Source organism: Diadema antillarum, unplaced genomic scaffold (assembly GCF_040938485.1).
Source record: "Diadema antillarum isolate AM-2024a unplaced genomic scaffold, OU_Dant_1.0 seq00000782_RagTag, whole genome shotgun sequence".
NCBI lineage: Eukaryota > Metazoa > Echinodermata > Echinoidea > Diadematoida > Diadematidae > Diadema > Diadema antillarum.
In genome coordinates, this window is record NW_027271670.1 from 1,773,947 (window position 1) to 1,790,482 (window position 16,536).

A 16,536-nucleotide genomic window follows, 5' to 3' on the forward strand; every position below is an offset into this window, starting at 1 on the left:
GCAATTGTGATATTATCGGTATGATTTGTGGGCGTTCATAATAATCTCTGCCCCAAAATGAATGATTGTGTCTTCTGTTCAATTTTTTCATGTCTTCTGCAAGCGACGAGATGGACGTGATGTATTGGAGACTGATATAGTAGGTTGATGGTAATTTGGCAAGGACGGGGGAAGGGGGGCTAGAATTTGCGAAATAACGGTAAAATGTTTTCCTTCAGCTTGATTAAAGCTGACGATGCAGCAAACACATTCCTATCTCCTTGAAATTCTTTGGTAGATTAAAACCTTTGTCTCAATGATCGCTCACGCTAAAATGTAAACGTGGTAGGCAGAGAAATGTTATCTCAATCTTGAAACAAGTTGGTTCTGTTGTTACAAGAATCGTGACGGGAATTATAAGGCGTAAATATTTCAGCGCTCCCGCAACAGATATCTGCATCTTGAGGTTTGTGGGTATTATAATGTGTGTTACTGGTCATGCGGATTAACCTGCTTGAACGCAGGAATCACATGGCTGTGTTTGCTAATACGTGTCATTAGTTTCATATCGTCCAAAGGGCATTGCCCAATCTCACGCCTGTCAGCTCGCCCACTCGGTTGTTGCATTGCTTGAGTGACCGCTGGAGAGTGGGATCAAAAGTCAAACGTCCGCGAGTCTAATGATGACCGTTAGGTCATTATATTCTGGATCACTTTCTCCCTTTATCACCCTTTTTCAACCAGACTTCTAGAGTACCTGTGATCTGTTATGTAAGAGTACCAACGCGATGGGGATTTCTGTGAAGTGTGCGCTTCAGCCCGACCGGTCAATCAACCCTTTTCTTTCCTGATCTCTTCGTTTATTTTACGCAGACATTTTATTTCACTCTCTCTTCATAGATTTTGAATGAAGACATTTTCAAGTTTCATTCGCTTAATGCATAGAATGATAATAAGTCATTATCTGGTAATACGATACACGCATAGTGACAATACAGTGACAAATTACAGAACCTATCAACATGTAGACATAGACAAAATAAATGTGAAAAAAAGTTGATTCATCATATAACTTGTACATAGTTGTGCGTGTATGTAAACACACACACAGACATATACATATATACACACACACACACACAAGCAGGCGCCCACATACCAACACACAACACTCACGTTCATTCACATTGTACCCCTTTTCATCCATATGTGCATGTTGAAATGATATTATTCGCATTTAAACACTTAAAATAATAGCTTAAGACTTGATCAAGCAATGCTGATTACGATGCTTAATTGAGTGTTTATTTTTACAAACTGAATTCCTTCTAATGGTCATGAGCATTATCTTAACTGTTGCTACATAGGGTGAGTCCACGGCCAACTTCGAGCATCACTAATACTCAAACACAAGCTACAAACCTTTTGGAAGGTAATCAAATCACACACAAGTCTTCTGTATATCTTGACTCAGGTAACTGCATCGTAACCATGGCGACAATCAAAGCCCTTAGAGCTGATTGGTTGCCCGGCCGAGCTGTTACCACGGTGATTTCACTGTTGGACGTTTTAGCTATTCTTCGTTATTAAAGGAGCTACTGCAAAATCTCTGTCTTTGTGTCTCTGTTAATACATGTGTGTGTGTGTGTGGGGGGGGGGGGGTCCGGAATAGTACTGTTCCCATTATATTAATGGTCAACGCACCTTTCTTGCCTCTTTCTTCATCTTCGTGCTGAGCATCACAATTTGGTGATTACCTTCCCTCTTAGCGGGACTTAGGCAAACAATCATGAAAAAGCTCACTTTGATAGTCCAATCTCAGTTATTATGCATGTTCAGTCATAGCGACATTCTCCGCTATTTTATTCAAACCGTAGGTGGGTGTGCTAAGTGCTTAATTCTTAGCTACCAGGGCAGAGCAGGGCATTCTTAGAATTCAGTCTTAAAACCTGTGGCTCTCAGAACATATACTAAGAACTACATGTACTTACATGTCTTAATGGCAATAACTATCCTTAAGCAATATTAATGGAGGATGGGGACAAAGAGATATATGTATACGGGTCGAGAATGGTCATTCATGACATAAAGAAATGAAAAAGGCACCTGCATGGCCTATTATTAACGGACTTTTAAAAATGTGTCATTGTGGTGTGTAAGATTGAAACATTTTAGATCTGCAGAGGTAGCGCAGTGTTAATATGTTGCATCTGTAACCGGACTGAAGCAGAGTCCTCAAAATCCAAGTAATTGAGTATTACAAAAGACAGAAAATAAAAACAACAGCAGCAATAATGATAACAAAAAAAAAGACAGCAAACGGTGAATTGTCATCATTTCTTTGTTTAGGAAGAACACAAAAACACAGAGGATTTGCTAGATATTCTTTTATACCGCTCGAAAGGTCATTAATCTGTAAGCAGTTTGCAGCTGGCCCAAACTGACCACTTGGTTTCTCAAAAGATTACTTACATATGAACAAAGGAATTACAGCATTCTTTTAAACTCTTCACACTACTTCAACATTTCTTTCTTTTTTCTTCCTTTCTTCAGTTGCTTGGCTGTTTAAAGGATTACTTTAATAAACGGATTATTGTGATTGAAGGATGAAGAGTTGTACAAGATGGAGTGTCATTGTGCTTCCCAGGTCATAGCCCCGTATTCCCTTCGTACCACTCGTTAGCAGGCTCTATGGGTAAATCCTAGGACGCTTCAATGCTCATCTCAGCGATTACACCCAAAACAACTCCATTCTTCACAGTTTTCTGTTTTCTGCATTTTTGGCCTGTTTTAGTGACTTCACCGCCTGACCGAAGTTCGTTGACGCGGAAGAGTACGCGGAGATACACCGACATTTTTGTGGTCAAGAGAAACCAGGACTCGTGCTATATACCCGCGATTCATTTTGCTTCGTTATTTTTAAGTTAAGGAATGACTTGTTTTGTCTAAACCACAGGAATTTATTTAGGTAAAACTCTTATTTCTGAAGCGTCATTTCCCTTGTGGTAGGCCTATGTTTCAATGAAAAAAAAAAAAACCAACAGGAAAAGTAGTTTTCCACCCCCTCTCTATCTCTTTATCGTTTTGTATTCCATACGATTTCTTTGACTTCGAAGAATCTTGCTGAGTAGTATAAAGAATCACTTGACCAAAATGATTGCGATATTGATGATGGGATAGAAAAATGTTGAAAATTCGATAATACCATTGATAAAGATAGAAATAATCACTTCGTGGTTTTTGTGATTGTCTTGACGAGATAATGATGAAGGTGATAGTAATAAAGGCACATCAGCTGCAACCACAGGACCCGTGAGTGACAATCCGTGGTCATATCCACTCGGTCACATCAGCTCCACATTACCTATAATTTCACTTCCTTTATGTTAAAGGATATCCCCTCTCCTGTACTAAGCTATCGATCACCGTTTCGATTTCTGGGCACAAAACAAACGATTTTTGAAATTCATGTCAGGGACGTATTTTTTTTCGTGAGACCAAATTCTATAGAATCCATAATAAAGGATGCAATGCTCGATGACCTGTCAGAATTTAAAGGGGCATTCCAGACAATTTTCATAATTTCACATCATGGAGTACATAAATCCACAGTTCCATGTATAGATTTGTGGAATTTATTGTTGTTCTTGAGCAGAGAAATCAATATTCTAAACATCTGAAACAAATTACGCTGAACAATGTTGATGACATACTAGGAGCCTCACATATTTTAGAAATGTAGCAGTGGAATACCATTACAATTCCATGTGCTAAACAAGTTCACCTGTGTAAAATGTATGCATGCTTCCTTCTTTTGTTCTGCTTCCTTGCGCTCCTACTAATGCATTCTTGTAGTGAGGCTGTCATGTCATCATCCTTGTTCATTGAGATTTGTTATGAATTTTGAAAACATTCTTATTCTTTATCCCAATCACTATCAATTCTGAAACTCTGTACCAAGTATAATCAATTTGTAATTGTCCATAAATAAATATATGTTAAAGTCTGAAAATCATCCGGAGGTCTCCTTTAATTTGCTTTATCTACTTCCTACTTGATTTAATTGAGGTCCGATTTGTGTCCAACTTATCACGAAAAATATCTTGCATTTGTTTGATTGGACGTGAACTTGTTTAAAATCCGGGACTCTGGTCTCCTATCCATTTTGAAATAGAATGAACGGCATATGATTGGTGGAACGAACATATACAATTAGAATTCGAAACATTGATTTACGTCATGACATAGCATGGATTTCATCAGTTCCATTGAAGACAGCTCTCAATTTTATTGTGATTTTCGGGGGTGGGGAGGGGAGGGAGGTTGAGACACCAATCTATTTGGACCGTTACCCATACTTCCTGTTTTCAGTAATATGATTGTTTGTCTGTATGGAAGTGTTTTAGTTGTTATGGATGCACTTTGAAGGAGTTTGATGAAGATCGTTGTTTAATGATAATATGGGGGGGGGGGGGATGAGGGTAGCGGAATACAGTTCCTTACCTATACGTCCGGAGTCTCTTCCGGTGAGTTATTCTTAGCTCTGTTTCTTTCTCTCCTCCCTCCCTCTCTCTCCTTAACTTTCAGGTCGACGGTCAAACCTTATCAGTGTACGAAGAGATATATGGGCGTTTGTGTGGTAGTTTGCATAAAGGATTCGTACCATATATTACTCGGAAATCTAGTTACTGATATGTTAATGTGATCAAAACAAACAAACAAACAAACAAACAAACAAACAACAAATGTAAGAATATATCTTTGGGCGTTTGTGTGGTGGTTCGCAACAACAACTTGTTTAACTACTCGGAAACCTATAGTTGCGGATTTTTTTTTTTATGAAGTAATAAAACAACATCAACAACAGCGAATAGCTTGAATTTGGTACGGAATACAATACAACAACTTTCGTCGAAATTTTCACCGCCCACATAAATGAATACACATTACAACAATAGAAATGGACCTCACAACTGTCACGCGGTGTCCATTTTGAATGATCGCTTACTGATATTGCCGAATTATCCCATAAACCATACACTCTTTATTGCTTACTTGTCCTCCATTTAGTGTATATATGGGTCCTTTTACTTTTGCTTCTTTTCCCTTTTTTTCCCCTTCAGAATTAGGAAATTAGGAGGCATAACAATAAGTAGAGCCGTTCCCGATCGTACCACTCTGTTCAAATGCTTCTGTACATTCACAGAAGAATTTTCATTGTAATGAAAACATTATCCACAACACCTGCAATTGTGAAAAATCGGATTAGCTTAATTATAGGACTAGACTTATGTGCTTTTCTATGACGTCATTGCTGGCTTTAACCCGTTTCACAGCGTGTCGGATTTATACCAACAAAATCACCTCCGACAATAGACCGGTTTACTACCAATACTACATAGAATGTTAAAGGTGACCCTTATGACAATAGTGGTATCTTACCCGATATACTGGAAGACTTGCCTGCAACTTTCCGACGTAGCAAAAACTAGTATTGAGGATGGATTCCATGCCCTGTAGTGCATGCAAGAGAAGAATAGCTTGAAGTTCGATCCTCACTGGAAAAGTGAAAACCTCAGATAACTTTTGATTCAATAAATGCATAATTATTATGAGTCTATGATTATATGTAAGAAGAGACTTGTCTGTCTAATGTGCCCATCCCCTATAGCGCTAGTTTTGAGGAAATGAGCATATAAACACATATCTGAACAAATATCCTTGTGAAATAACTTACACTCATTTTTTCCCCATCAGTTTACCCCTCGAAAGCACGATGCTTTGTTGAGAAGAAAACGCAGACTCTTAAGTATTATGATATTCCTTCATTGGCGAAAGTATGTTTAACACTTTTATTAATTTCCCGCAGCATGTGGTTTATTTGTTCTCCTATAATTGTATTTGAGTAGAATTGTCTATATTCCCCGAGTATTATGTCAAGGAAAGTGAAGTTGTGGTTGCTTTTTTTTAAAGAAAGAAATAACACCTGATATGTAGTGGCTAGTGTTTATTAAACATAATTACTTTCGCCAATGAAGGAATATCATAATACCTAAGAGTCTGCGTTTTCTTCTCAACAAAGCATCGTGCTTTCGAGGGGTAAACTGATGAAAAAAAAAATCCAGAATGTTTTCAACCCGCAGATAATGTCCTTGTCATTAGCTTCAAAGATCGCTGAAGGCTAATGAAGCACTGCTATGCCTCTCTATTGTTTGAAATGTTTTCCTTCTCCCAGTCCCATCGCTTGTTCTTTGTGTAAAGGAGAGAGTGGTAAGTACCTATCTGAGAGACTTGGTATGTTATCTTCATTCAGATTCCTGGAACAATGCGATTGTAACGGCTTGAAGTCTGCCGGTGCGTGAAATCTTCTTAACTTGCGAGCAATCACAGATGAACAACACATGCAATGTACGATGTAATATAGGTCCCATCGTTTGACTTTTCGCAAGCACGTTATAGGTGTAGTCCCGCGCTTTGTCAGAACATATACCACTTGTGGGCTTCATTTTCACTGGTGTTCCTTCCACATTACGCAAGTGACAATAAGTAAAATGCAATGCTCTCTTGCTCCAGTTATGACGTCACGAATGTGTTTATCTCTCTTGTTTTTTTTTCTCTGTCACATGAAAGGGAAGAGGGAAAGTTAACGGTATGCCTAAATTCACGGCAAACAACTCTCATTACATGGGAGGGAGCATCTCCCTATACCTGTGAACAAGAAGGGACAAAAGAGACTTTATGAGGTCACAAAAGAACTCTCTCACAAAAACATGTTTTCTTGTAATAGTGGTAAACGAATACGAGACAACAAGAAAAGAAGGCAAAAACCAAGACGAAGAAGAAACTATTCTTCTAGGAAAACATAGAAGGAGGAACAGTGGACATTGCTATAGTAGTTGGAAAACTGACAATTATTCCTTCTCTTCTCCGATGTTCATTTGTCGTTGATACATCATTATGCTTTTCGACCTACAGTAATCACAGTTCATTTTCCTGTCGATGTATCTATGTGTAACTATTCTTCAATGAAAACATAGAAGAAGGAATAGCGGGACATTGCTAGTTGGAAAACTGATAATTATTCCTACACTTCTCCAATGTTCATTTTTTTACACATCATAGTGCTTTTCGACCTACAGTAATCACAGATCATTTTCCTGCCAATTTATCGTAATGTAACATTGACACAACTATGGATTCGGAAAACAAGACAGTAATTTCATTTCATTTTCATTTTACGGAATATTTCTCCACACACATTCGTGTCTTATTACATCTACTGATCCATGTATAGTAATAAAATTTGAAATTACATGTATGCAGAATGAACGTTACATGATAATAATAGTCAAAATAAGGAAAAGATCTAAGAATAACAAAGATAATCACAACAAAATGAGAAAAGTCTGATTTCGAGACGATCTGCAACCTCGACGTCTTTGAACCAATAAATCAAACTGAAACAAAGGGGAGTTTATAGAACTGCAAATCTCTTCAATGTCTGTAACTAAGAAGATCGCAGTGCATTGTAAAGAGCGCTATCCATGCTAAGTGGCCTATTTGTTGCCTTTATAAAGAATGATTATGTTGTGAAATCATGAATGATTATTGAGTGTTATCGATGTTAAGCTTCAACATAATATACACATATGTATGCATACTGTATGTAAGTACGACCCAGCGTTAGGGAGACATTATATGCTCATAATTACTTACACACGACCTTAGGGAGACAATTTGTGTCTCTTTAACGTTTTCAACTATACTTTGTCAATTTAATCGCATGTCTTACTGTTGACGTTGCTCATCTACACAATGTCTCCCTAAGGCTGGATCCAGACTTATATATATATATATATATATATATATATATATATATATATATATATATGTATATGTACAGATAGATACACCAGTTATGCAAATAATGATAAGGCGGCGATGTCGTTGTATTTATCACGTCTTAGCCTGCTAATTAGTTCGTCAGCATTCTTTGTCATTTGTAAATTTTCCTTCTCAAACGACGAGCTATTTCCACTCGAATCAGTTATAATTGCATCTTGATCGTGGTATATTGTACATTTCAGACCAATCGAATGACTAGTGAAATAATCAAGTACATAAAGCACGGATGAAAATCAGTCGGGTGGAAAGGACACGAAGGATGCCGTTGCTGCTCATGGCAAATTATGTCTTTTTGTCTGCAGGTAGGTGCACAAAATCAATCACTGGAAAAATAAATTTCACCCATTCGTTTGTTTGTTCGTTTGATTTTATTTTCTTCAACATAATTTCACACATAAATCAAAGTTCTTTTCATTAATTTTTTCAGTCATTTTTTTTCAGTAATATCACAGAAAACGTCAATACACTGATGACAATTACAGCATATACTTACAATATCTTTCAAAATGGAAACAGTATATTAAGTATACCACATACTGCTGAAATTAAAGATTAGTTTCGAATGATATTGCTAGTGATCTAATCCATTGTAATAAATGATTATGTTTGCCTTACCTTCTGTTGTTTGTAATTTCTGACCTTTTCCAGAAACGGATGGGGAGAAGGGCGTGTGTGTTTGTTTGTATGTATGTTTGTTTGTTTGTTTGTTTTGGCGGATGGCTGATGGCTACCTCCCACCTGTTCTCTGCTGTTATTTGTTTTTCACCTGTACATTACCACATTACACCTGCCAGCCCACCAGTGTGACTTATACGAAGGACAGTCTCCTTAATGACATTTTATTCTGACCCGACGCGAGATAAACAAACTCGAAATCTTACGTGCGTGAAAACAACGGTTGAAATGTTATATTGCAAACACTCTCAAAACAAGCTGACATTCTTTTTTTGTCTGTATATCTCTTTCCGTGTCTCTTCATCTCTCTCTCTCCCTCTGTTTCTCTTTCTCTATATCTCTTTCTCTGTCTCTCACTCTTTCTCTCCTTTCTGACCCTGGAGGGCACTACCGTTCAACCGAACCCGGTGTGTAAAAGCTTGTAAAGGTGACAACAACACATGGAGATAAAGACACTTTTTAGCGTTTTCAGAGATTTCTAGGTAACCGAGGTGGATCAACTCCCAGGACGAAACTCATTGATGTTGTTGTTGTTTTTATTTTTTCTACCCCCGAGAAGAACAGACCGATCTCTCACTGGACAAAGAAGCCCCATCACGACCCTATATCGCAGCCCCCGCAACTACCATTGTCCCAGGACGTATAAAATGCAGACGACTGGTCAACAAGCATTCAGTTGATAACGCGTCTACCACGCACACAGTAAACGTTAATACACGCTGGTAAAACTGGACGCCAAGTCGCGCGGGATTACACGTTAGTATTCGCTTCCTTTCACCGAGAGGAATACTCCGCAACTTTGTGCATCCTTCATTTATATTTTGACGACTTTTCCAGTTTGGGAAAGAAAACTCCTTGTATCTTTCAACATGACGATTTCTCCACACATCAAAAGGTAAGAATACTCGAACTCGCGTCTTTACTTTGTCTTAGAAGCAGTTTGACATCTCCTTTAAAGGAGCTCCTAAGTGCTTTGGGATCTGATCTTAATCTCTTTTTTATTTCTCAATGCCTGCAGCTGATTTCATTGTCAGAATATTATTGCAATGGTCATTGTCCAAGATGTATTGGATGTCAAGTGTTGAATTAATTAGATTCATACGAAGATAAAATATTTCCTTCGATATTGAAATCTATGCATATTCCACCATGCTTATCTGTTCATGTTGGTACTAATGTCAATGCACATTCCATGCTTATCTGTTCGTGTTGGTACTATCAATGCATATTCCATGCGTATATTCTGTTCATGTTGGTACTATCGTCCAAACTATCTCTCTCTCTCTCTCGAATCCGTAATTTGTTCTGTCGATGAACATTCAGTTTCATGAAGCAAATGTCATTCCCGCGGAACTAATTATTCCAATTTTCCATCGTATTGTCGCCAATTATAGAAAAAAAATATTTGTATATCACAGCAAAATCTGTCAGCACTGCACTGTCAGAACTATGTTGTATGCAACCCTCAGTGTGATGTTGACATGACAGTTGTTCGAGGGTTAACCTCCCTATTTTCCCTCCATTCCGTCCGTCCAGCACTCTGCGCTCTGTGCAGAAGACCAAGGACCGGGAGAGGGCAGTGACTTTCTCCGCGGTGAAACCCGATCACTCACCGATACTGAGGACCGATAAAACCGACAAGCACAACTTCAGACTCGTGCTCCTCGGACAGGATGGCGTGGGGAAATCCGGTGAGTTTCGATCTGGGCAAGATAGTATCTCTATTTATCAGGTTGCATGATATTGTCCTCGGTACTCAAATGTTTTAGCAGAGATCGAATAATGTCAGCTTTACAGTGCTCCTCCTATAAGCTTCTGATAGCTTTCCATTCTATTGGTATATTCTCTTTGAGATTGAACACTTTCACTTCTTCATGATCTTACGCTCACTAGAAAAACCCGAAACGAGATCAAAACAAAAACAAAACAAAACAAAAAATGCGTGAGATGGCAAAGTGTCTATCCGTTTTCAGGAAATTAAAATGTTCCTACTGTAATAAGCAAAAAATGCGATATGTAGTTAGTTTGCACCTCATAATTTCTTACAGATGTAATGTAATGGTCAGCAGCAATTTGTATTATATTTCATTTATCATTTCATTTATTGTTTCTGCTTGGTACAAATCAACAAATTATTTTAAAAGATATACACATTTACGGGCAGCGAGAAGCCGTAAATACAAGTTACAAACCACACACCATACAAAATATAATTGCTATTGAGATGACCTGGCACAGAAGGAACGGATAAAGTTTTATTAATTGGACAACAAGGGGTTAAGATGTCAATGATGGGAGTTAGTTGATGAGGGTAAGGATGAGGAGGGTATACTTCATATAGGTAACCTTTCCCCCAATTTTGGAGCTTGCGAGGCCCAGGTGCTCCGGCGTCCCCCGTCCAGGCAAACTCCTAATCGATTTGTTTACCTGGTAATAATTAAACCACTTACTTTGTCGTGACTCATTAGCTTCGGCGGCGCTGTCTCTTCTGTGTAGAATAGAAGTCACGTGTGGGATTAAATCTAAACTTGTCAGAAACAATTATCGATTGACCTTAACTGTGTTATTTTTTGTCGGTCACATCTTATTTCTTGAAGCTTGTTTCTAAATAATTTCCCTGAGACTACCGGGGTTATTGAAGAAATAGTTTGTTAGAGTACAGGTTTTCAGTACGTATGAAAAACTAAACGATTTTGTTCTATACCATAGTTCGCCTCACTGTATGATACCAGGATAAGAAAATAGAGAGAGAGCGTGTGTGCGCGTGTACTTGTGTATGTTATGTTATGTATGTGTGTGTGTGTGTGTGTGTGTGTGTGTGTGTGTGTTAGAGAGATGCGAATGGAGATAAGGTTCATGATGAGAAATGGGAAACATGGTTTATCATCAGCGGAGTATCACTTTTTAAACAATGGTAGAGCTCGCAACAATGTATGGTAGACAAAGCAATTCATATTGAAGAAGAAGAGTGTCACAACTCCCCTGTCTCAATACCATGACAACACTTGAAATCTGACTCAATGGAGGACATTCCTGAGTAGAGTTGGAATAGCGCTCTTCACCCAGTAACCTCCATGTTGACAGTCTAACGGAGGAGGATGTATTGACATTTTGGCGTTTCCATGGCTATTTTTAGACCAATTGTGCCTCCACCATCTTCCCATCACTATGTTTATCTAGTCAGGGATGATCCGCATTACACTTGTCTTGTCTGACTCAAACTCGAAGACAAACGAAAATGAAGACATATACACAGAGAGAGAGCTATAGTGTCAAGAGCCTTTCACTTTGCGCTGGCGCTAATTTTAGTCATCAGTCAAACATGTTCCAGGACCAGTGTCACACTTTCCTCACGCACGTGATTGATAATGACTAATGACTCAATTCACCCACATTGTGACCTCAGTCTCGATAAGAAACAAAAAGACCACTAGAACAACGACGAGGGTTGATCTAATTAACGGAGACTGCCTTAATGATTGAATTAAATGCCTTGAGGTCATCAAAAGGCTCTTCGAGAGACCTTCTCTGTTTGTCTCGAGTGAACGAGGGAATAGATGTTCTAGCAAGGTGAACGAATAGGGTTCCATCGTATATCTTTAGGCAAAATCATTTCTTTGACTTGCCCGATAAAAGAAGAAAAGCATAATGTTCGAACAGGGTATAAAGATGATTACTTTGAACAATTATCCTACACTGTCATGACTTGTGAAACCGTTTTACTTACACACTAAATTTGACATGCTCGCCACAATAGGTTAACTGTAATAAAGTTTGACATGAAGAGACGCCGACAGCAATATCTGTTCCACCATGATTAATGGATGTCAGTAGAAACATTCTAAATCAGTTCAAAATACCGTTGGTGACACAAGATATTACATCTTATTTTATGTTTGGCTTCGGAGGCAAGTTCATATAATAGGGAATGTGATAAGGACTAATAGTGAGACTGGGTCGGTAAAACAGCAGACAAAATCGGACTTTTGGTGATTTCGACGCAAGCCTGTACCAGGTTGAAGCAAATCTTATTTAGATTATGAACTGATGACGTACGAAGTGGTTTTACACCGCTACATTTCTCATCTTGCACAATGCGATTAGGATTAGGGAAAACAAAAGCGAGATCACTAAAGACTTTTTCTTGATCAAAGGGAAACAACATGAAGCCCGGGACCCTTCCAAAAGCCCTGTAGAAGGTCCCGATAACCATTCAGCTACTGAGGCATAATGTAAGGCTTACTTGGGGTTTAATCATTGCTAATCCTCCCTAATAATTTAGTTTTTTACTTTTTTACATTTGAGTACAAAGACGGTGTAATCCGACTGTTACCCTGAGATAAAATCACGAGAAGAGAGCCCGATGAAAACCAGTGACCAGTGATATTTGCTGAGATGATTAGCGTACTGTGACCCTCTGGATCTGAGCCTCATTGTACCCAAGGTGTGGGAGGAGCAGGCTTTCGTGAATCGGTGTTAAAAACCACTCGTGTGTGTATGAATTGTGTCGAGGGATGGTCTAAAGAGAAGGAATGTGCGCCGCTCCTGGCACTTGTCCGAACCAATTTCTCCTTTTCTACTCCATTGAAAAGTTCTCCCTTTTTATTTGTCAAATACCGAGGCGATGGTATGCAGGTTCTCCAGGGCAGCTGTTATGAGTCATTTATGGGATTATGTATTAACATTCCTTAACGAATAATGCAAGCAAGGACCTAATTGAATTTGCGTTGTGGTAAATTGTTCTTTTAAACAATTCAGCCTTAAGAGTAAAAAAGACCAAACAAAATTTCACAAACAAGTACACACATACAGTCGTATGACAAACACACGCAGACAGTCACAAACACATACAAACCCAACCATATACACACGCACATTTTCGTTACCCATTGCGTATTTTTTCCCCACGCTGCAATGTTTTCATGTTTCTATTAATGTTTTCTCCCTTCTTTATTTTCTCGTTTCAGCAATTTCTGTGCGATTCCTGTGTGGGCGTTACCTGCATGAATACGACCCCACGCTAGGTGAGTAATTTCTGTAATTTGTGATCTGTGGTAGCAACGAGACCTGTTAAACTATCTCCAAAAATGTGAATAATTGTCGCTGAAACCTACATGATTATACAAACCTGAAAGGACTCTCCAACTTCGCCTTCTTAAGTAATTTTGCAGCCGCACATCTGCTTACTTTGACTTTCAAGGTTAAAATGACTCATATGCTCTGGTAAATACAGACTTTTAAGGGATGTTTAGGCTTATAGCTTTACGTAAACGTTTGAAATTATTATTAGACGACTGAAATATAAATTTGTACGAGTAATCATTGCAAAGTGCAAAGTGCAAGTTTCTAAGCTGCATCAGAATAGATTGATATATATTTGTCTCGGTCTTGTCGGAATTACATTATATAAGTTAATGTAGCCACCATAGTTATATTATTGGTGTGCATATCTGTTAATAGAGTGTATAAGTATACCAGCCACCAGGTGCAAATAATAACCATTTATACGTCGTGCAATCACCAGTCACTTCAATCGAATTTCCTTTTCGTTTTCTTTCTGTTACAGAGAGCTGTTATGAAAAGTTGGAAACGATAGACGGCAGACTGACCAAGGTCGAGCTCTACGACACGGCCAACCAGTCTTCTTTGGAAGACTACCTGGTCGAGGCTGACGCCATTCTCTACGTCTACTCGATCACCGATCGCTCCAGCTTCGAGAAGGCCCGCCTCCTCGCCGACCAGCTCGAGCTCCACGGCAAGTCCCACCTACCCGTCATGTTGCTAGGCAACAAGCGAGAGATGGAGCGAGGGCGCTGCGTGAGCTTCAAGGAGGGTTACTGCTTGGCCAGGGACGCCGGCTGGACTTTCCGAGAGGTATCCGCCGCCACCGACAACGGCAAGCTGAAAGAGGGCATCCTTGAGTTCGTGCGCGACGTCCAGATCGAGCAGAAGAAGCTGAAGGCGAGCAGGAGAGGTCGGTATTTCAGGAGAGCTGTGTCCGCGCTGGCAACCATCAACAGCAACTCCAGGCAAGCGACAAAAGAAGAACACGTAGCAGCCCTTCCCGATTGGACTCTGAATTTGTTACACGTCGGCGCTATCCCTAGATTCCATCAAAGGAGACTTACTTGTCCCGCTGTCTAAAAGAGACGCTCTTGTTCACCGCACAGGACTAACGATTGAGAATATCATGAACTTAACGAGACTTTTGTAAATATATGTATATTTCAAAGCCACGCGGATTGCTGCAATAATAATTATTCTGTTAATCAAACCGACACACGTCGTGAAAGCCGACGTAAATGCTTGAACTAAATGGAACATGCAAATGAGTGCTTTGTATAGTGCGCAGATGTGTTTGTCCCGGTAAAGTGTGTAAAGTATTTTAAACTTTTCAATCATGCAGTTTGAATGCAAACTCTCTTTCGTTCTTTTTTTCTTTTTCTTTTTTTTTTAACGCAAAGCGTATATGGTAAAGATATTAAAATGTGACGACGGGCACCATTTGCTTCTTCAGCTCTGATGCCCTTAAAATGAAATTATACTTCCATCGATTACAATCCTTAACGATAATATATGACTTGTAATAGTCTTATATTTAAAGACATAAATCGTTTTAGACGGCTGGAAAATTATCCAGGTAACACAACTCTCTTTTGACAGTTTATATAATCATTTTGCCAAAAAATTGATTCAAAGGTACTATGGTATTCACCGTACCTTTTAAAAAATTATGGTTGACGTAATGGAAACCATTGCTTTCTAAAATTCACATGCCAAACATTTCGTTTGGTTTTCATTTTTATTAAGTTCTTTTATTTATTTATTTATTTATTTATTTATTCATTTATTTATTCATTTATTCATTTATTTTATTATGACTATGTTTTATACATTGCTCCAACGCACATACTTAATTGGTATGTCAGGTTAATCCTTCAAATTCAATGTTCTCTTTATTCGGTGACATGATTTATTTTTTTCATCATAGGTCTGCTCGTCGCTTTTGCTAAATAGTTTATGTCATTTTTTTTTTGGTTTTTTATTGAATTACTGCCTTCTGTTCCTATGTCATGTCGATATTCCTTCCAACGTTCCATGAATGTTTTATTTCGATTTTTATGAACTGCTTTTATTGATTTTATTCAAAATTATCTGATTAACTGAAATTATCTTTTATTCTTTATGAATTGTTCATTATCATTCATCTTCACCGTATGAATACAGTATAGAAGGATGAGAGAAGTGAGAGTATGTGACTGAGTGAGTGAGTGAGAGAATGATAGAAAGAGACGAGAGAAATATAGAAGTTAAAGGGCTGTATAGATTCTATAGGCCTACATGGAATCTAGATGTACACCAAGGTGTGCATGCAAACCAAATCGTTGCCTTTCAAGGTATTTGTTCAAATGTGTCGAGTGAAAACTTAAGATGCTTTAGTTCACAAATATTCCATATCAAAACAGATTCTTAAAATTTCGGTCAGAGTGATTGTCTGTCGGAAAATTCTCCATTTTCAACTATTTTTTTTCAAAAATAATTTGCTTCATTAAATCGAATGCTATTCAAAACAATCACATTCATAATTTTTAGTATGGTGCATGGCATGTCAAACAGCAGCAAGTAATGTCTGTACATTGCAAAATTCGGATTTACAAATTTACACATGCAGAAATCACATTTATTTTTTCATTCACGCTGATCAAATTATGTTTATAATGTGTTTTCTATCGTGCTTCGTAGAAAATGTACGACCACATTTTCAGTTGAAAGTCTTCCACTGATGACTATCAATAAACAACAAAACACTGGAACTTCTCTGTCTCATAATCTGTCTTGCTTGTTTGTATATATAAGTATGTGGTTCAGTGATGTTGTCCATATCGGTATTACGACGGTGACGAAGGACGAGAGAATGATATGTGTGTGAATAATTTATGCTCTATACTGGAGTTAACCTTGGACTGAATGAAACAT

The 16,536-nt window shown here is 38.3% G+C and overlaps 1 protein-coding gene across 1 annotated transcript; it reads left to right on the forward strand.

Annotated features, from left to right (window-relative positions):
- The first annotated feature begins 9,428 nt into the window (after positions 1-9,428).
- Positions 9,429-14,703, forward strand: LOC139739085 (ras-related and estrogen-regulated growth inhibitor-like). Its single transcript, XM_071649701.1, has 4 exons — positions 9,429-9,454; positions 10,096-10,250; positions 13,527-13,583; positions 14,126-14,703. Exons 1-4 carry the CDS (start codon positions 9,429-9,431, stop codon positions 14,701-14,703), a joined length of 816 nt encoding a protein of 271 aa, XP_071505802.1.
- Positions 14,704-16,536: the final 1,833 nt, after the last annotated feature.

What these genes read in the sequence shown, in the direction of transcription:
- LOC139739085 (XM_071649701.1), top strand. Translation starts at nt 9,429, where the DNA reads ATGACGATTTCTCCACACATCAAAAG. An exon ending in GGATGGCGTGGGGAAATCCG is followed by an intron (nt 10,251 to 13,526) that starts GTGAGTTTCGAT and finishes TTCTCGTTTCAG; the next exon opens with CAATTTCTGTGCGATTCCTG. An exon ending in TGAATACGACCCCACGCTAG is followed by an intron (nt 13,584 to 14,125) that starts GTGAGTAATTTC and finishes TTTCTGTTACAG; the next exon opens with AGAGCTGTTATGAAAAGTTG.